Below are 26,255 nucleotides of genomic sequence, written 5' to 3'. Positions count from 1 at the left end.
ACCCAGCAAGGCTGGAACTTTTGAATCATCAACTTTAAAAAATTACAGTTACTTAGAATTGAAAAATTCAAGATGTCTTGTGAGAAAGATCGTTTTTCCATTGAGTTTATCTCAGTGGTCGAGCTCTTGCCTAGAAATCATAAGGCCCTAGGTTCAGTGCCCAGCACCAGAAGGAGAGAAAAAGATGAATTTCTTTCCTTTGTCATAAGTATGTGATGCCTATGTTATCCAGTCTTCCTTTGGGGTTTTTTGTTATTGTTGTTATTTTTATTTAAAAGGAAAAGAGAAAGACTTGCAAGTGAAAGCATTACACACCAAAATTAACTAGACTTTGGTCTAATCATCTCATTGAACTTAGCACAGCCGTTCTGAAGCCATTGAGCCTCTTTTACACTCTGTCAAATATATTTTTATGCACTTATCAACTACCAAAATTGAAAAATCCATGACAAAGTTAGAACTAGAAAAATAATTAGCTTTAAGCCTTCTTTAAGTGCTCAAGTGGCTCTGTGCTTGACTTTGTGTGGTTTGATACATGCTTAATTTTTCTGCTTTGGAAAAGTGATAGTTACGGTTGATTCTGTTAGTTCTAGAAGCTGAGGATTTGGGTTTATTACTGTTTTCCCTGGAAGAACAAGTATGTAGATGGCATTTGGAGCTCTTTTTTTTTTTTTTTTAAGACATTCAGCAAGTCGTCTCCATGTAGTTTTAAAATGCCCCTTTGGGTAATTTTTTGTGATTTAAAGCTCCAGTAACTTTTTATTTTTAATGGTACCATTGAGCTGGACGTGGTGACTCGAACCTATAATTCTGGCACTTGGGAAGTAGACAGGAGGTCAGTAATTCAAGGCCAATCTGGGAAACATGTGACCCTGTCTTAAAAAACAAATAGGGGTGGAGGAGCAGGGAAGATGACTAAGCGGAAAGAACACTGGCTGTGCAAACATTAAGACCCTAGTTTAAATCCCCAATACCCACATAAGAAGCCAAGTGTGGTGGTATTGTGTTCCCCAAAATATTGTGCATGCTAATAAACTTATCTGGGGTCAGAGAACAGAACAGCCACAATATTAAACATAGAGGATAGGCAATGGTAGCACACGCCTTTAATCCTGGCATTCCACAGGCAGAGTTCCGCCTGGATCTCTGTGAGTTCAAGGCCACACTGGAAACAGCCAAGCATGGTGACTCACACCTCTAATCCCAGGAAGTAATGGCAGGAGGCAGAAAGGTATTTAAGGCATGAGGATGAGGAACTATGGTTGGTTAAACTTTCAGGCTTTTGAGCAGCACCGTTCAGCAGAGAGGCATCCAGTCTGAGGAAACAGGATCACCTGAGAAATTGGTGAGGTGGGGAAGCTGTGACTTGTTCTGCTTCTCTGATCTTTCAGCGTTCACCCCAATACCTGGCTCCAGGTTTGTTTTTATTAATAAGAACTTTTAAGATTGGTGCTACAGCCAAGTTGGGCCACACGTGCCTGTAATCCCAGTAATATAGGGATAGGGACAGGACTGGAGCTTGCTGGCTGCCAGCCTAGCCCCAGGTTTTGTGAGAGACTCTGTCTCAGGGGAATAAAGTAGGTCATTAGACCAGGACACCCAACATGATGGTGATTTCACTCTGGATGGTGATCACATGGATCACGGGATCAACTGGCCTTTACCAACTTAATCATACTCAATCTGGATTTTACATTTTGTCTACACCCAAAACAATTTCCCAAAGAAGTGATAGAATATCTCTACATTTTCCTGTTTCTTGTGTCTATCTTCAAATGTCTTCAAGAAGGATCACTGGTTGTCTTATGTGGGCATGTCTGACTACTTTATTACCTTGCTGGAATCAGAAGTGTGTAAGAAGTTTTACTCTGTTGAAAGCCAGCTGATGACTTTAGTTCTCCTTTGTTCACTTTGTAACTAAGTACTCCATACATTGCTTTTTTAAAAGCTCAGTCAAGTCTCCTTTTACTCCACGTAGTTTTGGCTTGCTCCTCTTTCTGTATCCCTACAGCCTAGCACATTATCTAAAACACACAGGAGGTGCTAAGAATGTGTTTGAATAAATGAGCTAAAAATGACTGCTGTGTTTGACTTTTGAAGATTCCCAGATGAAAGAAATCTGGCTGTTGACAGCAAAGTTCATGTAAGAGATTTTCCAAGTTATCGTTTATGTGCTCTATTGATCTATTAATCTGGCTTGTTTTTTTCTAATATTGGACATAATGCATAAATTTCCTAATTAAGGAACTATACGAATTTTGCCTCCATCTCCTAAGGGTCTCCATAAGAATCTGTCCACATTACTCATTTTAGTTACTTTGGGCAAATCCTTAAAGCTGCACCCTTCAAACACCAATGCAAAACATCTAAAAGCATTCTGCCTGCAGTACATTGTTGTGGGTGTTAAAGGTGAAGGGTGGATGTCTGTAAAAGAATAGCATTCTTTACATTGCTGGTCTTGATGTTGTGGTATGGAGTGTACCATTCAAAATGCCAGCTCTTAAGAAGGCATTCTGAAGAGTACCTTACAATGCATATTTATTCAATAAATATTGAGCAGGTATCATTGTGTTAATTATTTGAACCAAATATTAAAGCATTGCAGTTAAGGGCTGGCAAGATGGCTTAGCAGGTAAAGTCACTTGCCACCAAGCCAGACAACCTGAGTTAAATCTCTGGAACCCCCATGGTGGGTGGAGGGAGAGAACCAGCTATCCAAAGTTATCATCTGAGCCCCAAACCTGTGCACATGTGTGTGCACACACACAATAAATAAATAATAAATCCAAATGTTTTTTAAAATAATTGCAGTTAAGATTATCTGGAACTAAAAAAGAAAAAGGCTGAAGTTGATAGCTTTGAACATTTGTTTGAGCATTTGTTATACCTCCTGTAATTGTAATTATTTCTATTAAGAGAAAGCGTGGATTTTTGTTCCTAAGTTAGTTTCATTCATATTTTAAAATAGTTTCCCATATCTAAGAATTAGTTAAGAGAGTACAGTATTCAAATTACATAGATAACTTACCCCTAAATAAGTGAGCTGTGGCATTAGGAAGGTTTTCTGTGATGAGGCCGTGTAAACAGTGGGCCTGTCAGCTGCTACACCACTGGCATTCTTCAAAGTGGCCTGTCTATTTGAGGATACACGCAAGTCTCTAGAGGTCAGCCAGTTTTATTCTTTGACATGAAGTTGTACCCGTGGCTTGCCAGTTGTTGCTTACATTTCACTGTGCTCAGTCCGCCCAGCACAGTAAGAACGCTTGGCAGATGCAGTCCTTTCCTCCGGACGCTGGAAGCCAGCTGCTGGGGAACAGTGCAGGCCTCAGCCTGTGCGAGGCCCTATTCATTTGACAAAGCTGGGGAACAGTGGTGGTGGTCTATAAAGTATGTTCTGTAAACTGTATCTGTAAAGTGCAGAGCGTATTTCTGTGTTTGGACATGACTGTCTCTTTATTCCTTTCTCTTCCCATTCTCATGTATATTACTTACCTTGAGGTGGGGTTAGATTAGGAATGAAAATTGAAGCTGTGCTTTAAATAGGTAGATGTGTTCTGTTAATTGGGACTTTAATATGGCCACTTAGCGAGCAGCTGTTTAATACCAACTGGCTCTAGTTCCAGGCAGGGTGCTGAGAACACTAGCGTAACCTTCAAAGACCTGATCTTTGGAGAGAAAGACATGAGGCCACCCTCCTTTGAGTCCCTGTGCTAATTGCCGTGTACTGAGAGGTTTGTGAAGGCTTCTTTCTAGAGGAATCTGGGTCACAAACACTGCATCTTTTACTAATAGAGCCACTGTAGGCTTTTCAGAAGAGGCACGCTCAGGATTAAAAGCTCATCCCGGAAGCTGTGTGGGGGATGACTTGAGGCAGAGAGATGGGCCAGGAAGCCATGCCTTCTTGTCTTGTTAGAATAAGGAATGACTTGTGGTCAAAGGTCAACTCCTATTTAAATGCGTCATTATTTAGGGCCCTAGGACATCAATGCTACCAGATTACAAGCAAACATTTATTGTGGTTTGTTTTTAATGTGTCTTTAATATTTCCATCACTATAATGATGTAATTACTACTTTAAGTTTTTCATTATGCAATCTTTTAAAATATTTATTTTAGAGATACCTTATTTCTTGTGTATCTATACCAATTTGTAAGTTATAAGAACTTATATCAATCATTTTCATTCCTAGTGGATTAGTCTTATCAAAATTTTCCCTTCCTGTTGTATTTTCAGCATTTGCTCTACATAAAGTGACATGATACAGGGCCTTCTTCATCTGCCAGTCTAAAGGCCCGTTTAAGTGGGGAGAAATTACAGCTAGAGCTTAGAGGCTGAGGAAAAGTACGGCTTGAGTTTGCGTTAGTCAAACGTTATCCAGAGGACCTTTTTAGCTATAGCAAGGCAAGATTTAGAATCAAACTTTTTTCCCCCTTTCCATTTAGAAAGCTGGTATGCCACAAAAATGTAGAGTATGTGGTGTCCTGTCTGCTGCTGAAAACTGAGCTTTGGTGTCTGGATCCTGGAGACTTCAGAGGAATGTACAGGATTAAACGTTTAAAATAAAAGCAGCTAAGATACCAAACTTTTAGGACATTGACCTAAATGTTTGGAATTTGTCCCCCCTCCCCTTTTAGGGTGGCAATAAAGCACAAAAACACAAAGCACTTTGAGATTTAGAAGATAGCTTGACCTACTTGCAGGGATTGTGGAATGCTCCTGGTTTCATTTAGAGTGCCTAAGTTCCTGATTCCCTCATGAAAATCCCCATATCTCCCATGAGATCCTGCACTGCTATTGGAGGAGAGAGGCCTGGAATTCTTTTATATCCTGCCACTTTGACTGTCTCTTTCCATTTGAAATAATGATCAGTTCTGCTGGTTTTCTGTCCTTCAGCAGCCATTTACTGTAACACATGCTGTTTGTCTTGTACCACATGAGATTTAGAAAGGATGCATACAAACACAGAAACACTGCAATAAAGCGGAAGTGCTGAGAGAATACAGGAAGAAGTTATGGCTTCCATTTTGAAGTGGAGAGTAGAGAGTAGGAAGACATCAGTAGAAAAGTCTGAGCTGGGCCAAAGACAGAATACACCTTTGCTAAGGCAAAAATATAAAAATAGAAGTTCTGGACTGGCCCCAGGGTTAAGAATGTGTATTGCTCTTATAGAAGACCTGAGATCAGTTTCCAGCACCCACATCAGGTGGCTCACAACCTCCTATAATTTCTGCTCCTAGGGGGATCTGGTGTCTCTGACTTCTGAAGACACTACACTCACACACATGTAAATAAAAATAAATCTAAAATAATATTAGAGAGAGAGAGACCTATTAAAAGAACAGAAAATATGGACTGGAGAGATAACTTGGCAGTTAAGAGCATTTGCTACTCTCTCAAAGAACCCAGGTTTGGTCTCCAGCACACATGGCAGTTCACAGCCATCTGTAACTCCAGTTCTAAGGTACACTAACAGGAGTAATGGGAGTGGTGGAGAAACAGTGGTAGATAAGACAAAGAACCTTGATCGACTTGTAGAAAGTCTGAACTTTATTCCAGAAGTAGCACAAACTGCACACTCAGCCCTCTTCCACCTCTCTAATACGCACTAAAGAACTATGTAATACACTTTGTCTTACTTCCCTAATCCTCAGATAATCTTTAAAGAAAAAGAAGGTACTTCTGGAACTCTCGATGCTACTCACATCCACAGTTATTGCTGCTTTTCCTTATTTGGAGAGATGGGTAGAAAATGGCAGCCCATAAAACCTTTTCTAGGACCTAGATAAAAATTGGATGATGTTTTCTATCTACATCTATCTCTCTACTTACCTAGCCACTCATTCTCAGCCAGATTCTTGCTTGGTCTCATATATAGAAATAAGACACAGTCCCTGCCACTAGTGATCAACCCAGTAAGGAATTCAGACTGTAACCTGAGAATGAATATATATATATATATATATCTCTGAGGATCAATAAGTTTGGGGAGTGGACTTAAATGCTCCCCAGAGGTAAGAGTGTTTAAAGATGGGTGAGGAAGACCAGGAATATAACTCAGCAGTAGAGTATCTAGCATGTATGAGACCCTGGTTTTGTGCTCCAACACTAGAGAAGGGAACAAATAACCCAATATGAGAGAAGTGGGAAACTTCATTCAGTTATGTGGCTATACCACATCTTGTTTGCCACTTAATTAGATGGTAAACATTTGTGTTGTTTCCACTTTGGAGCTGTTATGAACAGTACAGTGTAAGCATGTGTTCTGGTCTCTGTATAGACGTGTTTTATTTCCATTGACTATCTCAGTAGGAGTGTATATGCTGGCTCATGTGATGACTCTTTGTTTTGCTCTTTGAGAAACTCCCAGGTTGTTTTCCAAGCTAGCTATTCTATCTTAGATTCATAATGATCCTAGTAGATGTGAAGTATTAGGGTTTTATTATATCATTATCTAATGAGTAATGATGTTGGACATCTTTCATGTATGTATTGGCCATTTGTGTATCATCTTTGGAGAAATGTCTATGTGAATCTCTGGCCCATTTTTAAGGATTTTTAAAAGAGTTCAGCCGGGCGGTGGTGGCGCACGCCTTTAATCCCAGCACTCGGGAGGCAGAGCCAGGCGGATCTCTGTGAGTTCGAGGCCAGCCTGGTCTACAGAGCAAGTTCCAGGAAAGGCGCAAAGCTACACAGAGAAACCCTGTCTCGAAAAAAATAAATAAAAATAAAAATAAAAATAAAAATAAAAATAAAAGAGTTCAAAGCCAGGCGGTGGTGGCACACGCACTTTAAGCGGAAGTGCTAAGAGAATACAGGAAGAAGTTATGGCTTCCGTTTTGAGGTGGAGAGTAGAGAGTAGCACTCAGGAGGCAGAGGCAGGCAGATCTCTGAGTTTAGGCCAGCCTGGTCTACAGAGTGAGTTCCAGAACAGGCACCAAAACTACGAGAAACCCTGTCTCGAAAAATCAACAAAAAAAGAAATTAAAAAAAAAAAAAAGAGTTCTATATATATTCTAGATACAAGTTTCTTCCCAGATACATAATTTGAACACATGTTCCCCTACTCTGTGTAATTTTCCCCGTCCTCCCTTCTTCCTTCTTCCTCTCTCTCTCTGCCCTTCCTCCCTCCCTCTTCTTCCTCCCTTTTGGTGTCTACCCAAGGTCTTGCTATGTAGCAGTGCTATCCTCAGCCTCCAGAGTACCAGGGCTACAGGCGTGTGTCACCGTGCCTGGCATTTTCTTTTTACTTTCTTGAAGATATACTTTGAAGCACATAAGTTTTCTTTTTATTTTCACTTTTACCACACTATTTTGTTTTCTTGTTTTACATTAATTGTTAGAACTAACCATTGCCCAACTCAGGGACACAACCATTGATTTCTATCATCAGATTTGTCATAGTTCTGGAGTAAGGATATAGCTCAGTGTTAGAGCATGCTTGAGACCCTGGGTTTGATTGCCAGCAGTGAATAGTACAGAGTTTCATAGTTTTTAGCTCTTATATTTAGATCTTTTATGCATTTTAGTTTATCTTGGTATATAGTGTGAAACAAGTGTCCAACTTTATTTTTTTGTTTTGTTTTTCATATGTGTATTCACTTGTCACAACCCTGTTTGTTCTTTCCTCCATTGAACTGTTTGGACAACCTTTGTCAATATTAATTGACCTCTTAATACAAAGATTTCTTTCTGACCTTTCAAACCAATTCCACTCATCTATATCTTTGCTCTTAACTAGGTACTACACTATCTTGATTACTATAATTTTGTAATTTGCTAAGACTATTTTTGGCCACTTATAAGCCGCTTATGTTTCCATGTGAATTTTAGGGTCCCCACATCAATTCTGCAAGAAATCCAACTGAGATTTTCATAGGGATTACATTAAATCTGTAGGTCAATTTGAGGAGTACTTCCATCTTAACAATATTAAAGTTTCTGATCCATGAGCTTAAATAGACTGAATAAAATTAGTCATTTTAATAATGTGACTGATTTTTAATAACATAACTAATTTCCATTTATTCTGGTACTTTTTAATTTCTTTCAGTGATGTTTTATAGTTTTCAGAATACAACTCTTGCTTAATTAAATTTATCCCTTAATATTTTAGTCTCTTTGTTGCAAATAGGGTTATTTTTTTAATGTCAGATTTAGAATAGTCATTACAATTGATTTTTGTATAGTGATCTTGTATCTTGCAGTCTCACTAAACTGATACATTCCTTTCTTCTTTTTGTTTGTCTACAGCAAGTTCCCATGTAGTTCACACTGGCCTCAAACTTACTGTGTAGCTGAGGATGGCTTTGACTTCTTGTTCCTCCTGACCTCATGTCTCAAGTGCTGAAATTACAAGTGTATTCCACCACATTCAACAGTTCTATGACATGCTAGGAACTGAACCCAAGGCACCTTGCTTGCTAGGCAAGCACTCTGCCATCTGAGCCCTGGCATATTACTTCTGATAGATACTCATATGATTCCTTGGGCTTCTCAAACTACAAGATTATATCATCTATACATAGAATAGTTTTACTTCTTTCTAGTTGGGATGTTTTTATTTGTTCCTATTTCCACATTTCCATGGCTAGTGCTCAAGTATAAGGTAGAATAAAGATGGTGATAATGGAAGTTTTTGTATTATGACATTAGGAAGGAATCATCTACTCTGTTGTCATCAAGTATGTTAGCTCTTGGTTTGATATAGAAGCTATCAGACTGAGAATGTTCGCTTCTGTCCCAAATTTGTTGGGTGTTGTCATGGAAAGGCATTAGATTTTATCAGATACATTTTCCACAAATTTGAGGAGATTATGTGAGATTGTTTTTTCTTTTGTATTTTGTTAGCATCATATGCTGATTAATTTTCAGATATTAAACCAACCTTGCATTCTTTGGATAAACCCAAGTTGTTATGGCATATTATTATATTTATAATGTTTAAAGTGTCACTAGGTTCTATTGCTAATGACTTATATTTTTTTCACTTGTATTCAAGTAGTATTAGTCTTTAGTTTTCTTAAATGTATTTGGTTTGGTTGTCTAGTTAACATGGCTTCTACAAAATTCAAGATAGAAGTGTTCCCTCTTCCCTTCTACTTTTTGGAAGAGCTTGCAAAAGATTGGTAGTAATACTTTGGTTTAATTAATATTAAGCATTTGGTAGAATTCATCAGTGAATCCATCTAGTCCTGTGTTTTTCTTCAAGAGAATTTAATTAGTTAGTTATTTAGCAGCTAGCTAGTTAGTTTTATGCTAATAAAGATCAAACCCAAGGGCTTGTGCGTGTTGGACAAGCACTACACAAAGCCAAATCCCAGCTGGAAAGTCTTAAAAGCCCTTGCTCCCTAGAGCTATATATTCTCTGCTTATTCTCCCCTGCCCCCGCTTCTCCCTTCACTTCACTTCCCCCTCCCTCTCTTCCTCCCTATCTGAAGCCTCCCACCCCCACTCTCTTGTACATTCTCTCTGTATATTTTTGTTTGGGTTTAATGCAGCTCTCTTCCTTATAAAAATGCTGCTGTATGCTGTCAGTGGAGAAAGGAGAGCCTTCAGTTTGCTGTATGTATGTGGTAGTTAGTAGTTTATTTAAACTCCTAGATAATTCTTGATCCAAGTACTGTATGTAAGAAATTGAATATAATTGTAATCACAGTTTATATTGATTCTTGCCCTTGGCATTTCTTCAAGGATGTAGTTTTAACAAAACAAACCACTGCTTTACTTATTAGCATCCTCAGAAACATCTGTATTTGTGACTTTCCTTATTGCCGTGATAAAACAGATCATGGAGGAAGGGTCTGTTTTAACTCCCAGCTTAAGGGGCCAGTCTATCATAATGGGGAAGTCATGGCAGTAGAAATATGAGGAAGCTTTGCATCTGCAGTCAGGAAGGAGAGGGAGATGAATACTGGTGTTCGGCTCACTTTTATTTTGTTCAGTTCAGAATCACTGCCCTCATTTGGAATGGTTCCTTCCACCCCAATTAGCCCAGTACAGAAATCCACAGACATATTCAAAGGTGTTCTAGCTGATTCAAGATGAGATCAGTTGGATAGTATTAACATCACAGAATCCATTTACCTGTACTCTGTATGATTATAAGTAGCAATATGTATTTCTTTCCTAGGACTGTTGTAATAAAGTACTTTAAATGGGTTGCATACTACAACAGAAACTAATTCTTTGACAATTGACAGTTTAGAGACTTAAAATGAAACTTCTGTCCACAGAACCATGCTTCTTCTGAGACACTGAGTAGGATCTGTTCTTGCTTCTGCCTGGCATTTAATGATGCCATCCATCTTTGGCATTCCTGTCTCTGCCCCTGTCACCACATAGTATTTCCCTTATTTGTCTTCACATTACATTTTCTTCTTTTTAGGATACCAGCCATATTTGATTAGTGCCTTCCTTACCCTCAACTCAGTCATACTAACAAAGACTCTATTTCCAAATGAAGACCTATTCATAGATACCGGGGGTTAGGACCGCAACATAATGTTGTGTAACCAGGCCTTCTGCTCTCCCTCTATCTCTTGAGTAAAGGCCTCATTTTAATAACATGGCTAATTTTTGTAGCTTTTGTGCAAGTTTCATGATATATTTCTGTCTTTAGAAAAATAGTGTCTTCTTTCCTTTATGTAAGAAACAAAGTATTATTGAACCCTAATGTGTTTTGCCCTCTAAACATAAATATTGGATACATTATATGTACATATATGTAATGGCAGGTGCTATATACAATGTAAAACTGGAGTATTAATACAAGAAACAGAACATATTTTGTCGGGCTCTGTACAGTGGTCCCATTGCTAGTTTCAATTCTGTTTTCAGTAATGCTCCCAAGTATTTTCTTGATGGACGAATGCTGTCATCTCTAACTGTCACAATTCAGGTGTTTCTAGTGTCTGTCCTTTCTTAGTACTGCGGTATTGTGAATGTTAGCATTATCGAGGCAGGGCTGGAGAATCTGGGTTCCTATTTGAAAACAAAGCCCATTACCTAAATTAGTGCCACATTCCTCTGGCAAAGAAATGCTGAGACATAATTCATATTTGTTGCTCCAATTGAACTTTGGATTCCTGCCTTCCATGCTCCTTCCTTGGCTCACATTTGCAGTGAAAGCATTGCTGAGTGTTAAGAGTCCCATGCCTGCCTCACTCATTTCTACTTGTTTCAATTATGAAATGAGGTTGAAATTTCTGATTAATTCTCTTTTCTTCTTCTTTCAAAATAATGCAGGACAGTCTAGAGCAGCTATGATACCTCCCAAGCATCCACGGCATCCCAAGGGAGCTTTGGATGATGCCATTGCCTTTGGAGAGAAGACAGACCAAGAAGTATTGAATGCTTCCCAACCCACACCACCCCCACTGCCAAAGAAAATGATACGAGCCAATACAGAGCCAATCTCCAAAGACCTTCAAAAAACCATGGAAAGTAGTCTTTGTGTCATGGCTAACCCCACCTACGATATTGACCCCAACTGGGATGCCAGCAGTGCTGGGTCTTCTATTAGCTGTGACCTCAAAGGACTGGACATTGAGTCTTGTGACTCCCTGGAGAGACCTTTGCACAAAGAGAGACCTGTTCCTTCAGCAGCAAACAGTATCTCCAGCTTAGCCACTCTCAGTATTAAGGACAGATTTTCCAACAGTATGGAGTCCCTCTCCAGCCGGCGTGGTCTCTCCTGTAGACAGGGTCGAAGTATCCAGAAGCCACAAAGACAAGCACTTTATCGAGGACTTGAAAATCGGGAAGAAGTGGTGGGTAAAATCCGAAGCCTTCATACAGATACCTTGAAGAAACTGGCTGTTAAATGTGAAGACCTCTTCATGGCTGGGCAGAAAGACCAACTCCGCTTTGGAGTGGACAGCTGGTCAGATTTCAGGCTAACCAGTGACAAACCGTCCTGCGAAGCTGGAGATGCAGTTTACTACACTGCCTCATATGCAAAAGATCCACTCAATAACTATGCGGTCAAGGTAAGAAAACATGGGAAATCTCACCTTAATCTTTTTTTTTTCCTTTTGTTTTGTTTTTTGAGACAGGGTTTCTCTGTGTAGCCCTGTGCTGTCCTGGAACTCTGGCTGTAGACCAGGCTGGCCTCAAAGGCACAGAGATCTGCCTGCCTCTGCCTCCTGAGTGCTGGGATTAAAGTTATGCACCACCACCACCCGGTATTTTTTCAAATATTCTTTTGGTTTTTTTGAGACAGGGTCTCACCATGTAGCTTTGGCTGGCTTGAACTCACTATATAGACCAGGCTGGCCTCAAACTCATAGAGATCTCCTGGCTTTTTCCTTGTGAGTGCTGGGATTAAAGGTATGCACCATGGCTGGCCTTACCTTAATCTTAGTCAACACCTGATTACTGAGATGGATCCATTCTTCCTTTCCACTTTTTTTCCTCCAGTTTCTCCATTGTGTGCAAGTGAGTGAGCTTCCTGCATTAGCAGATATACCCTAATAAGCAGGTTTATTGTTGAAAGGAAAAAATAGACAGTAAGGAGAATAGGGAAATGAACATTCTGCGAGAGTCTAGAAGGACTGTATATTAGTTACTTCTGTGGCCAGATACCTGTCAGGAAGCTGAAGTGTGGCTGGTTGATTTTGGCTCACAGTAGGAGGAGATACAGTCCATCATGATGGGGAAGACACAGCAGGCATGTGGGTTGGCTGGTCACATTGTTCCTCAGTCGGGAAGCAGAGAGAGGTGAATGCGGATGCTCAGTTAACTTTCCTCCTCTTTCTCAGTCTGGGACCCTAGTCCATAAGACTGTGCTGCCCACACTCAGGGTGGGTCTTTCCTATTCTTTTAAACCTTTCTGCAAACACCCTCATTTAAAAAAAAACAAAAAAAAAACAAAACAAACAACAAAAAAAAAAAACCTCATAGTCCTACCCAGAAGGGTGTTCCCATGATGTTTATAAACCCCTTCACATTGAGAATGAACATTGTCATAGACCTTAACTCAGACTCCTCTTAAAAGAAGTAGCCATTGAGCTTTGGCAGTTTGCAGTGGTTCCCTATAAAAACGAGACTGTTGTATACCTTTCATTTCTTGTTTCCATCTTCATCTCTACCATGTATGAGGTCCTTGTTGCCCCTCCTCTATGACTTCTCTGCTTCCTGGGAAACACGTTTATAGACAAAGATAACTGATATTCAATGCTCACACCATGCTCATAAGGTCAAGATCTTTTTCTCCATTTGACACATGAGGAAGGTTTTGCTCAGTGAGGTAACTAACTTGCTTGAGGTCACTTAGCCACAAGTAGAGCTAGGATTTAAGCATAGATATCAGACCAGCAAAATGGCTCATTGAACAAAGGCACTTGCCAGCAGGCCTGATGACTGAGTTTTATGAATTCAATCCCTGGGACCCAGCTAGTGGAAGGAGGATATGGACTGCTGTAGTTTGACACACACACACACCCCAATAATTGTAATTTTAAAAAACCTCAGGTATTTCTGACTGTGTAGATAGGCAAAGATAAGCTTTGTCTATCTTATTGTCTGTTGCTTTTTTAAATGTATGTCAACCGTTCCAGACAGCGCACTACTTTGAGAGACACAGACCACTTGACATTAAGGATTCCTGTCTGGTTATACTTACTGTAACAGAGTGTCACACACAAGTCTCATGAGTGTAACAACTATGGCATGCACTAAGATCTCCAAAAGATTTGTCTTCTGATCCTGACTTTACCACTTCGAAGCTTTGTTAGTAATAATACCTGTCTTTGGGGCTATTGTGTGGCTAAATGAGCTGTCTTTGGCTGCTTCTCTACTTTAAGAGAGTTAAAAATCTTTGGGTCTCAAAGATGTTTTTTTCCTCTTCTTTCAGATACTTAAAATGATAAGCCATGTACTTTATGGGACTAAGGTGACGATCAAGTGAGATAATCCAAGTGAAAGATCTTAAAAGCACAAAGCTCAGTATAATGTTCTCCATTCCCATAACCTCCTTTTACTGAGTCTATTCACTGATTCAAAATCAATTAACATATCTTAATGACTTTTACATGTTAATTTGACGTAGAAGGACCAGATGGTGTCTTAGTAAATTAATGGATAAGGTAAACAATTGCCTTACCTGCCTATCAAGACATATATGTTGGACCAGCTCTTCAGCTGGCTGCTCTCTGCAGTTGTAACACTTCCACTGCTGACTGTCTTGACCCTCTGCTGCAGCCCACATTTTTAAAATTAAACCAAGGGACAAACTGTAGAAAGAAGATATGGACTCAAGTTAATATATTACTATTGAGTATAAAAAGGCATTTTGAGATTCTGTGTAGCTCTCAAGAGCTATTATATCAATTGGGGTTATAGTACCTTATCTATCTTGGGTCTTTATTGCTGCAGATCACCAGTGCAGAATGAGTACCTATTTCAGAAAGGGGCATAAAAGTATCTGTTCTTTCGAAACAATTGAGAAGTGGGGCTTGACTAACTTTATGTATTATTGCCACGCAATCTTGTCTCTTTCCTAAATCAATGGTGTAGTATTGATTTCTTTGCTTGTAATAATACAAAAGCAATCTCAAAAGAACAGGTGGCGAGTGATTATGTACTGGGAGTTGTTGGCAGGTTTGGGAAAGGGTGCCTTATACTAAATGCTGAATATAAATGTCTCTTTGAAGGTTTTCTGGGCATTTCCAGAAGTACCTAATTGATTATACAACCTTACAGGAGTAAATTCTGAGAACTCTGAAAACCCTACATTTGCAGAGATGAGCAAAGGAAACCAACAGTTGGCCCAAACAACTCCTTTTCTGTGTTTGTCTTAACATATCCCTTTTCCATATTAGTGAAATCTATTAGTAGCCTAATAGATTGGACTTGTCTCTTAAAATATTGCAAAGAAAAGCCAATTTGAAAGGTAAAGGACCATACCTACTTATTCACTGTAGTGGTAAACTATCAAAATATTTACTTTGTGTTGGCTTTTTCAGACTGCTATAACAAAATATCATAGATTCTGTGGCTTAAATAATAGGATTTGTGTGTATGCGTTGTTGGGAATTGAACTTAGGGTCTTGTGTGTGCTAGACAAGCATCCTACTACCAAGCTAAATCCCTAGCCCAACAATAGAAATTGATTTTCTCATGTTTGTGGAAGCTGAAAAGTCCAAAGTCAGAGTTCTAACTTGGTTATTTTCTGATAAGGGCTGTTCTTTCTGAGTCCTCACACTGTGATGAGTTTCACTAAGAGATAACAGATATTCTGGTGTCTTTTCTTAAAAAGACACTGGTCCTGCTATATCCAGGTCCCAACCATATAACTTATTTAACTTTAAGTATCTCTTTCTTTGTAGGCTGTATCTTCAAATATGGTCTCATTGTACTTTAAAGCTTTAGCATGTAAATTGGAAGAAGACACAATTTAGTTCATAGGATTCCATCCTCCTTCCCTCACTCTCAAACTCATCTTTGTCACAGGCAAATACATCCCAATCACCTTAAAAGTCTTATTTCCAAGGATCAACTCTAACGTCCTCACTTAAAGTCTTATCTGCATATTATCTAGATGAGATACAGATAAGACTTAAGGTGTAATTCATCTTAATGCAACATTGTTATCTGTGACCCTGGTAAAGCCAGACAACTTACTTGCTTTCCAAATATTGTGCACAGGCATAGGATAGACATTCCATCCTGAAATATGAGAAATCAGAAGATAAAAAGGAGGAAAGATGGGTACAGAAGTCCAAGTCTAGCAAGTCTTAAATGCCCTTAACTCATATGTCTCAAAAAGGTACCCTCATTTGATACTGTCACTCATATGGTTCCACAAAAAGGTTCTCCCACCTTGAAGTGCTATTCGTTGTCCTCCACCCCCCAGCTCTCCAAGTCAAGGGAGGAGGCTCATCATTTGACACCTAGCAGAAAACAGTCCTGCCCACTGGACCGTTAGTAAGAAGAACAGCATTGATATCTTTTTTTTCTAAGTTTTTAAAAAATATATAAGTGGTGTGTGTGTGTGTGTGTGTGTGCCTACATGAGTTTATGTGCATTCCATGTGTGTGAGTGCCTGCAGAAGCCAGAAGAAGTTATTGGGCTCCCTGGAACTGGAGATATACAGATGGTTGTGAGCTGGCTAATATGAGTGCTGGGAACCAAAGCCAGGTCCTCTTTAAGAACAGTAAATGCTCTTAACCTATTGAGCCATTTCTCCAGCAATACTCTCAATCTTTATCACCCCCATGGCTTTCTTCCTTTTCCCTAAAAAATAATGCAGCCAAAGAGCTCTATGGAGCAGGCCTGTAGAATTCAAGATGTCTGGCAGTCTTTTCATGACGTTCCACTTTCTTTATCCCCTTTGGACAAAGACTGTTCCCAAACTGGCAGTCTCTGCTAATATAATATCGTCCCTGTTCCTGACTTCTGCTGACAAGTCTGTGAGCTATACTCATGACGTCCTTATCAAATGGCTGTTTAGCACACACCCTTAGTGTCCTGTAAAGAGCAAGCTTCCAAGTCTGTTGTGGTGGTACATACCCGTAATCCTAGCACACAGGTGGCAGAGGCAGGAGAATCGGAAGTAAAAGCCAGCCTCAGCCTGAGGCCAACCTAAGGCTACATGAAACCTTGTCTCGAAGCAAAACAGAAGATTAAGCATCATGCCTTTTACATGAAGAAACCAAACAGTCTTCATCTCCTTTCCCCTTTCCTACTGTCCTATGAGCAGTCAGGAGAAACAAAGTATTCCTTCAACGCCTGACTTGCATCTCAACTAAAAATCCAACTTTACCTCTAGTACATTCTTTTCTCAACAAACCACTAGAACACAGTGCAGTGCAATTCTCTGCCGCTTTATGACATGAGTCACCTTTCTAGTAGTTTCTAATAATGTGTTCTTCATTTCCATCAGAGACCTCACTGTCATCTCCTTTCACATCTGTATTTGCTGTAGCTGTCAGTTCATACTTATCCAGGCTTTTTCTAACATGCATCTCTAAATGCTTTCAGCATCTACCTAGTCCTAAGGCTGCTTCTAGAACATTCTTAATGATTGTTGGAATGGCACCCCCCACACACAGTTTTAGTTTACTTAAGCTGATAGAAAAACTGTCATAGACTCCATAGCTTAACAGAAATGTATTTATTTTCTTGGAATTCTGGAGTCTGGAAAACCTAAGGGCAGGGCTGTGGCTGACTTGGTTTCTGGTGAAGGCTTTCACAGGCTTTGTAGACAGCCACCTTTTCAGTGCATCCTGACATCACAGAGAAAGCAGGTGAGCCTTCAGGTGTCTCTTTACTACAGTGACATTGTATCAGGCTCCACTCATAACTTGTTTAAATTTAATTACCTCCTTATTGCCCTTATCTCCGGGTACAGTCATATTAGCGATTAGGACTTCGACACAGGAATTCAGAGAGACAACTCAATCCATAGCATGTGTCAATGTTGGCCTTTGTTGTAAAATCAGTGGTTTTAACTTGGGACTTTTACTGAATTTGAAGGTTTTCCTATCTCATTTATTCTAATTTTTCTTCATCATGAACGGCTTTATTTGTATTGACCTTAAACTAAAAGGCAGTGAAATACAGAATAAAGAGCTTTGGAGTCATCTGGGCCCATGTTCTGAAATTTATCTCTATTGTTAAACAGGTCAAGGAACTTTTTCGGTTTTTACATCAGCAGAAGCTAGTTGCCATGCCTACTCATAAAATTGTTACAATGCACATGGTTATGTAGTGAAACTGCTTTCATAAAACTGTAGCATTTAAATACAATGAGGCAATTTATTGTTAAAAATACTGGGAAAGTAGTCCACATTCTATAGGTTACTGATTTTTTTTGTTCGTTTGTTTGTTTTTCAAGACAGGGTTTCTCTGTGTAGTTTTTGGTGCCTGTTCTGGATCTCGCTCTGTAGACCAGGCTGGCCTTGAACTCACAGAGATCCATCTAACTCTGCCTTCCCAAATGCTGGGATTAAAGGCATGCACCACCGCCGCCGCCGCCGCCACCCCGGCCTGATTATTATTCTTTAATATTGGACATTAGCCTTAGCATATTTAGATAGGTTCTATACTTTAATATTTTCTTTCTCATTAGTTCAAAGATATAAGCATCTTTTTTCTCTTAAGATTATAGAAGAATGCTACAAAATGTAGCAATCTCAAGAATTTCAGTGATGCCAAAATTAGAAACAAATTAAGTTCCTGATATTAAGAAAATAGTTTAATAATTTATGGCACATTGTCTCAATTAAATGTTTGTAATCATTAAAAGTAGTGACTATAAAGACTATATAAGATGAACAATGTTTATTGTAAAGGGTCATAGAATACCAAATAATATGAACACACCTTTGTTTAAAATGACCTATAAAATAGTAGTATACAATTAAATCCTGTGTGAGAGTGATGGTCATTATAGGTGATTTTGATTTTGTTAAAAGATTATATCATGATATATTCAGTGGCAGGGGGGCAGACTAGAGCATTTGAGGTTGTAGATCATCACAGTGAATTTCCTAAAGGCACAGGTATCCTTAGGTATCCTTGGTTACTCATCTCTGCTGTCCTGTCCTCAAACATAAATTACAAATAGCCCCTACGTCATGTTCCTCAACTGTTGCACATGCTGGTTCTTTGTCTGCATGCCTTTTCCTGGGAGACAGTGTGACGCAATGAGGAATTTCCGCCTTCTGATCTACAGATGAGCTGTTCCATAACTACCTGAGGGATCCTCACTAACAGCCATTTCCTTGGTCCTATTCCTTACCTACAGAATTGGAATTGCCAGCAGTGAGCTCTGGGAAACCATATTTATAGCAGCACCCCACCACAGTGGTTTCCATATAGAATTTTTGAGACCTTTTGACAAAGTGGTTAAGAATTAGGCTTTAAAGTCAAAAGAACTGGGTGTAACTTATGGTTTAGTTGCATATTGACTAAATTGTGTTAGCCCTTGTACATACCTTTTCTAAATCTAGTGTCCCTCTGTAAAGTAGAAAACATAGTTTTTTCTTTCTTTCTCTCTTCCCTTCCTTCCTTCCATCCTTCCTTTCTTTCTTTCTTTCTTTTTTCCTTGAGGTTGCTACATTTTGTAGCATTCTTCTGTAATCTTTAGAGAAAGGGTTTCTTTGTGTATCCCTGGCTGCCTGGAACTCACTCTGTAGACCAGGCTGGCCTTGAACTCACAGAGAAGCCTACCTCTGCCTCCTAAGTACTGGGATTAAAGACATTTGCCACCACGCCCAGCAATAATTTATTCTTAAATCTTATATTATTGCTTCCCTTGTCACTGTAGCCAAGTATATAACAAGAAGCACATTAAGCTTAAGATGGGGAGGACTTATTTTGACTCATTGTCTGAAATTTCAGTCTATCACGAAGGGAAGGCATTATGGCTGGGGCAGCTTGTGGCTGTGGTAGCTTGTGGCTGTGGTGGCAGAAATATGATGCCACTTACTCAAATGCCATTGGCCCAGCAAACAGAGAGAGACTGGGACTAGAATCAGGACTGGAATATTACCCTCAAGGCCCACCCCCTAGTAACCCACTTCCTCCATTGAGGCCCACATGCTGAAAGTTCTGCAGCTTCCCAAACAGCACCAGCCAGTGTAGAATGCTGAGTTTCTCTGTGTTCCTCTCCTTAGCAGTGAGAGCTGCTCTCTTCCCGGCCTCCTTACCTTCTCTTTCCACAGCTGTAACCATTTTCAGCCAGTGACCAATATACCATGTCACAGCCCATATGCTATGCGGTCTTGAAATTTCCAGTCAAAGTGGCTTCATTACGGTTCATCCTCACTCCAATTTTTTGGGACATAGGCAGAATATAACCGGATTCTTTGCCAGCATGTAACATAAATGGCATCTCCATAAAACCCTTGCTCCCCTCTGAAACTTCATGAGCCTGGCCATATTTCTGTTGCCATTCTGGTCTCCTGAACTCTCAATCAGACTGACCCACTAAACTGCATACCAGCCTCACCCATTGACCTCCACTTACAGAAAGAATCCTGGATTTCTCTAGCCTGCAGTTCCAAAGTTCCACATTCCTCCCAGACCTTTTCCAAAGGACTAGGAGGTATCTGGTCAGGTTCCTCACAGCAAGTACTCTACTTCTGTTTTTTTAAATCAGTTACTGTTTTCCATTGTTATAAACAACTCCCTCACTAGAAGGAACTTAACGGGAGAGGGACTGTTTTTGCTCACAGTTTGAGGACGTGCCAGCCCATCATGGTGGGAAGGCACAGCAACAGTAGTGCCTTGCAGCAGTGGGAGCAGGAATATGAGGCTGCTTGCTCCTATCTTGTTAGATTAGCAGACAGAGAGCCACTAGAGCCAGAAGCAGGGCTGGACTATAAACCCTCAATGTCTACCCCACAGTGACCCACTTCTTCCACTGAGGCCCCATCTCCTAAAATTTCCTCAGCTCCCCGAAAAGTTCCAGTAGCCGAGGGCCCCATGTTTGAATACATGAACCCGTGGGGACATGTCACAGTCAAACCATAATAAAGCCATTGTAAGAGAAAAAGGTTATAGAATGTCTTCAAGACATGGTGGCAGATCCGTGTAGTCCCACACCTGGGAAGCTGAAGCAGGAGATCTTGGGTTTCGGGCCAGCCTAGACTCTACAACTAGACTCTGTCTTAAGAAAGAAACTACAGGACTTAATATGCACATAATATTATAATGCTCAGTTGTACAAATAAGCAATAATTCCATTGCACAATATAGAAACATTCATGTGTCTCTTACCCGCCATTACTTTTAACATCTACTACAAGGACCATGGCTTTTTAATTCTTATATGCTTAGAACCTAGTATAATATATAATATAGCGGGCATTTGATAAAATATTTCATGACCTTTCAAAAAACAATATAAAACATTGGGATATTCTGTAGATTTACAGCAATGCATATGCACAAGACAAAAACCTTGCCCTCCTAGAGCTTATAATACAGCAGAGATGAAAAAACATAATAACTCTTAAATAAGACAGATTATAGTGAAGGTTCAAACAAAGGGGTTAATTCAAAATTAATGATTTTGGAAGAAAATCATAGTGGGAGAGACCCAAAAGACTGAAAGCAGGGAGGTCATTATTGTGTATTTGCAATAGTTCAAGTAGTGGAGAGTCCACCTGTGCTGCAGTAGGACAGAGAGGAAGAAGGGGCGTGGTTCAGATTGATGAAGGTGTGAGCCGTGTATAGTTAGTGCTCGATGTAAGGTGAAGGCGGCAGTCATAAATTGCTAGGCAGGACAACCCCAAAAGGATAGCAGTGCCATTAAATGAAATAGGAATCAGAAAGATGAGGTGTCTGTGAAGCATGCAAATGGCAGCCAAGTTAGAGAAGCTCAACAGCCAGCTAAACACAGGAGCTTGGGACTCATAAGAAATGTAAAGCCTGGAAAGATTAAATCATCTCCCAGAATCTTTATTTAGTTCAGACTAAATGGGATGTATGAGTTTGTTAGTGGAAGAGTGCAATGTGAGAAAAGGCAGACACATAGAAGAGACTGAAAGCAGAAACAGTTAGAACAGTAGTCACCAAAGGCAAAGTCCCACAGGCCAAGAGCTCAAGCCTATTTCAAGACGAGAGTTCAGTCTCTGGTGAGCCTCAAGAAAATGCAGTGACAGTGTGGGCAGGGGAGAGAAGGCCCTGCTTGCCCCGTCCCCTCACTGCCTACAGCATTCGAGAGAGCGGGCACTGCTCCTCACCAGGGCACCATAATAGTGCCAACCCTGCTGGTGAGAGCGCAGGTGAGCTTGCCCTGAGGTCGTGAGAGAACATGAATGTGAGAGACTGAGCCCTGCCCCTCACCTACCATATGGTGGTGTGGGCAAGATTGAGAACCCCCCCTTCCCCATGCACCTGGAGGCCTGTGGTAGGTAGGACAGCTGTCCCTGAGGTCACTAGAGCAAGAGAGCTAGCCCTGCCTCTCACCAGCTGCAGCACTAGGCAGAGTGGCCCCTACACCTCGACTAGGCAACACAGTAGAGCTGGCCCTGGTGGTGAAGGTGTGGGCAAGCCTACCCCAAGGACATGAGAGCAGGAGACTTGGCCCTGCCCCTTGCTGCTTACTACATAGGGTGAGCTAGCTGGGACAGTACTGGAGAGCTCACCCAGGCATTGAGGATGAAGGAGAGCTGGCGGGTTGACCAACCCAGCAACCACCCAGACCCAGAACCAGGCCTATAAGTTGGCCCATCCCATCATCCACCCCATCTGTGATCTGCTGGAGCACATGAAGGGGTCCTGCAGACCCAAAGTTACAGGATCTCCATGACACAGGATAACAACAGGATATCCAGGAGGAGTCCCAGTGAGGGCCCAGTATTAGTGATGTAGCAAAAACCAGAGACCTCAAACCAGACCAATGACTCAGTGCAGTGGACACTTGCAAATAACAATATCTGGACTAAAGGACTGTGTGACTCACTGTGTCACACTACAGCTCCCACAATGAGATTTTTTTTTTTGCTTTGTCTTTTCTTTTCAATTTTGTCTTTTTTATCCTCTGAGAGGGGAGGTTGCAAAGGTAGAGGGCAGATGGGAAGGGACTAGGAGATGAGTAGGATCAAGATGCACAATGTGAAATCCACAAAGAATCAATAAAAAGTTAAACTGTAAAAAATAGAAGAAAATGAGTAGTAAGGGGGATGGATACCAACACAGCACGCTAGCAGGGTAAGAAATGGGGAGATAGTGAATACAGTCAACTTTTACCTAAATGTCTTAGTAAAGGAAAAGCAAAATCGATTTCCACACAATCAGTTACCTTCAGCTCCCATTTCTCACTCATCCATGTTTTCTCTTATTCTCTCATCTTGACAGACTACCACCCAGCAGACCAGACTGTCTGGGTGAGCTACACATTGGCTAGACTCCAGCCCCTCACTTCCCTAGTCTCTAAATAAAAGTAACCATACAATTAAACTTAAACTAAATCTTCCTGCTATCCAAGTGAAGATCTCCATTGCCTTCTTTGTCTCTCAAAGAATCACAGTAGCTACTAACAAAACATCCTAGTAAACTAAAGTCAGTTCACAAGGCCTTTTATCATCCTCTACTAAAGGAAACCGAGGCCAGAGGGGATGGCCAGTTTTGCAGAAACACCAGCTTCATAGCAGACTGACTCCTGACTCCTCAGCAGACCTTTCCTCTTATATTGGAGTCGGTTAGCTAGCTCTCCATGTAATGCCTTTTGCCTAGATACCTGGTAGATTATTGCTTGGTCTCTCTAAGGTTTTTTTTTTTTTCCTCTCATTTATCTCATGAGATAATCTTTGAACAAATGCTGCCATGAAAGACTGTATGTTAAATTTGGATGAAGATACCTTAAAGGCTCAGTGTCTTACATATGTAAAAATACCACTGCCTTTCTGACTGTTTCCCCAGCAGTCCACAGTTGAGATGATGGCTGTCTTCTCTTTTGATAGTGCAGGTCTTTGTTCTCAAGGCTAGACCATACAAAGCTCAGGAGACAGGGGACTTCCCTGTTTCACCAGCAGACCTACTTGCTTTTCCGCCTACACCACAGCCTTGTTGAAAGCTTCTAATAAAGTTGAGGTGAATTGTGGAGACCAGCGCTTTTTATTGCACTTTTTACTCAAATCCCAATTTGTCTTATTTGGGTAGATGCTGAGAAAGCAAGACACTAAATGAAAAAGCATTAAGGGGAATAGCTGTTATCAGTAGGAATTTACAAGGAGTTCATACTATCTGCACAGGCAGTTAATTACTAGCTTAGTAGTAAGAGAAAATCTAGATGTGAAACCATCCCCACTTTCATAATTCAACACAAGTATGTCCAGCATTAAAACATTACAGGAAGTAGGTGATCGGTGGCCAGCTACACATACACAGCCAGTCTAGGTTAGTGTCCACTTCATTTCATGCCTCTGTGCATGTAGAAGTGTCAGAGGCTCAGCTGGGAACTTGCTTAGAAAGAAGAGGTTTGGGCTTGTATGAACTTGGAGCCAAAATAAATGACCTACTATGAAAAAAGTCAGAGCTTTAATATTAATGAGGTGAGAGAACATAGTGGGAATTACAAGTTAGGCTTCACATTAGTTGAATTCCTAATCTAGGTCCTAAACTCTAAGTTACAAATCAAATGGTGAAGCCTTACACAGTTACCTTCTCAAATATCTCCTCTAGGTTCCAAATGAATTTCTTAGCCATGTGAACATTTTTGTAGTAATTTAAGCATTAAAATACCTGGCCAGCCTGACAAGTCTCATAGCAGATATCTACAGTGTGGAGTCCTAGTACTTTGGACCCAGACAGCATTTCATATATTAAACATTTCCTCAGTTTTGAATGTTGTTGTAACACAACTGCCTATAGGGGTCATGGTGGGGGGTGGGTCTTACCTCTGTAGCTAGAAGTAAAGGATACTCCTCAGCAGGTCAAGGAGTTAATGTCAAGCGGTAATTGACCTATATACTTACAGTATCAAATACTGGTATCAATTTAGAACTTGAGGTTTTCATTCTACACATTCCCATATGCAGTTGTACTTTTGTGTACTGCAACAGAATAGCACAGATAGAATAATGTGTGTGATCTTCAGTGTTTCTCAGTTTTGTCCCGCTACAATTTATTCCCTACAATATCCATCTCACTTAAGGCTCACTGAGGCACTGTTAAACGCATAGTACGAGAAGGAAATGAGATTCCCTGCTGATAAAGTGGAAGTAGGCTGCAGGCACACTGGGCCCATAATGGAAAAGTAAAAGCTAATGTAGGCTATTTTGGGAAGAGTCCTGCATTTTGTAATTATTACTTTCTTTGGGAAAAAGAATAGAAAATTGAGTCGAATGATGAAGGAGCCTTGTCGTTTTGTGTAGTTTTGTTCAGGACAAAGTCAGCGAGCCTCCGGGGCAGACTTGACTCAGCAGACAGCTCACATTGATTCAGTTTTACTGGCTTGTGTAGTCTGGTCATTCATGAGTGTTGATTACTTAAGTCTGTCTGCTATGGCCCCTTCTCCATTACTTTGCCAACTTCTGTCAGTTTCCTAAAAGCTCTTCACGTACTCCAGCTGCTCTGAACAAATAAGCCTTAAAACCATACTGGATTCAGTGTAGCTTTTTCTTGGTATTGTGTAGAGGTAAATTGAACATGTACTATGTGCCTTGTTCTCTGCTAGGCCCTGAGATACAAGTGTCTGTTCTTAAAGTAGACCAAAAAATGAGCTAACTCTAAATAAGAGAGATGTTCAGATGCAGGAGAGGTTTAGAGTGTTTAGCTCCTTCTCTCTATCAGAAGTACCACCTGAAAAAGACTTTGAAAGGAAAAGTAGGAATCCCTTTGACACCTAAGGAATGAAAGTGGGGCTTCGGATGGAAAGTACTGCAGGAATGGGAGACTGGCTATAAACAGAGCAGCATGGTAAAAACAAAGTGGAAAAGAGGTAGGAAATACAGTTGGAAAGAGACTGCTAAGGTATCTAAATAGGCAGGTGATATCAGATATTTTTTAAAGATGGCTCTGCTCCCTGTGAAGGTGATTTTTTTTTTCCGAGACAGGGTTTTTCTGTGTCATTTTGGTGCCTGTCCTGGAACTCGCTCTGTAGACCAGGCTGGCCTCAAACTCGCAGAGATCCGCCTGACTCTGCCTCCCTCGTGCTGGGATTAAAGGCATGCGCCACCGCCGCTGCCGGCTGTGAAAGTGATTTTTAAAGGAATCCATAGGAGAAGCAAGGAGCCCCATTGGAAAGCCTTCGTAGTAGTGCGGGAAGGTGGTAATGGTAACAATAGGGATGAAGAAAGGATAATTTAAAGGATATTTAGGAACAAAATCAATAGGAGTTGTAAATCATTTGGACATAGGGAGTTAAGGTAGCAGAGAAATCCAGAGTGAACTTGATGCTGAGCCAGATAGTAGAGCCATTCACCAGGAACAAAGACCAGAGAGCGAGGGTGGGAAGAGTTCAGGGTTGGTTGTGCCGGATATTGGGAATTCATGGGATAAGGCAACACAAATTATTCAGCCGGTGTTGACAGTGTAAGATTCCGAGAGATAAATGTGGGTCACAATGTAGGTGTGAGGTCAGCGGCATATGCAAGGTGGTTGCTGAAAACTAGCAGTTCAAAAAACCTTTGGGACAAAGAGTCCAGAGATAATAGTGACCAGCTCCATCATACTCATGCCAGCCCTACCCCTGACTCTGCTCTTTCCTTAACTTGAGTATCTGTCACCAAAGGGGCAGCAAGATGTAGGTCTTCTTTACAGGTCCCAGGCAGTGAGGGCATTCTAGAAGGGTCAGTAATGA

General features: G+C 40.6%; 1 protein-coding gene across 2 annotated transcripts in view; it reads left to right on the top strand.

The window, feature by feature from the left end:
- The window catches only part of Peak1 (pseudopodium enriched atypical kinase 1), a 227,302-nt gene that overhangs the window by 188,799 nt on the left and 12,248 nt on the right, over positions 1-26,255 (top strand). For both annotated transcript variants that reach the window (XM_059267930.1, XM_059267931.1), the window contains one exon: positions 11,246-11,988. In XM_059267930.1, the coding sequence (XP_059123913.1) occupies positions 11,246-11,988 (743 nt within the window). The remainder of the gene's footprint in view (positions 1-11,245; positions 11,989-26,255) is intronic.

Source organism: Peromyscus eremicus, chromosome 7, assembly GCF_949786415.1.
Source record: "Peromyscus eremicus chromosome 7, PerEre_H2_v1, whole genome shotgun sequence".
In the NCBI taxonomy this organism is placed as follows: Eukaryota; Metazoa; Chordata; class Mammalia; order Rodentia; family Cricetidae; genus Peromyscus; species Peromyscus eremicus.
The sequence above is the reverse complement of the archived record's forward strand: the minus strand, read 5'-3'. Positions and strand labels throughout refer to the sequence as shown.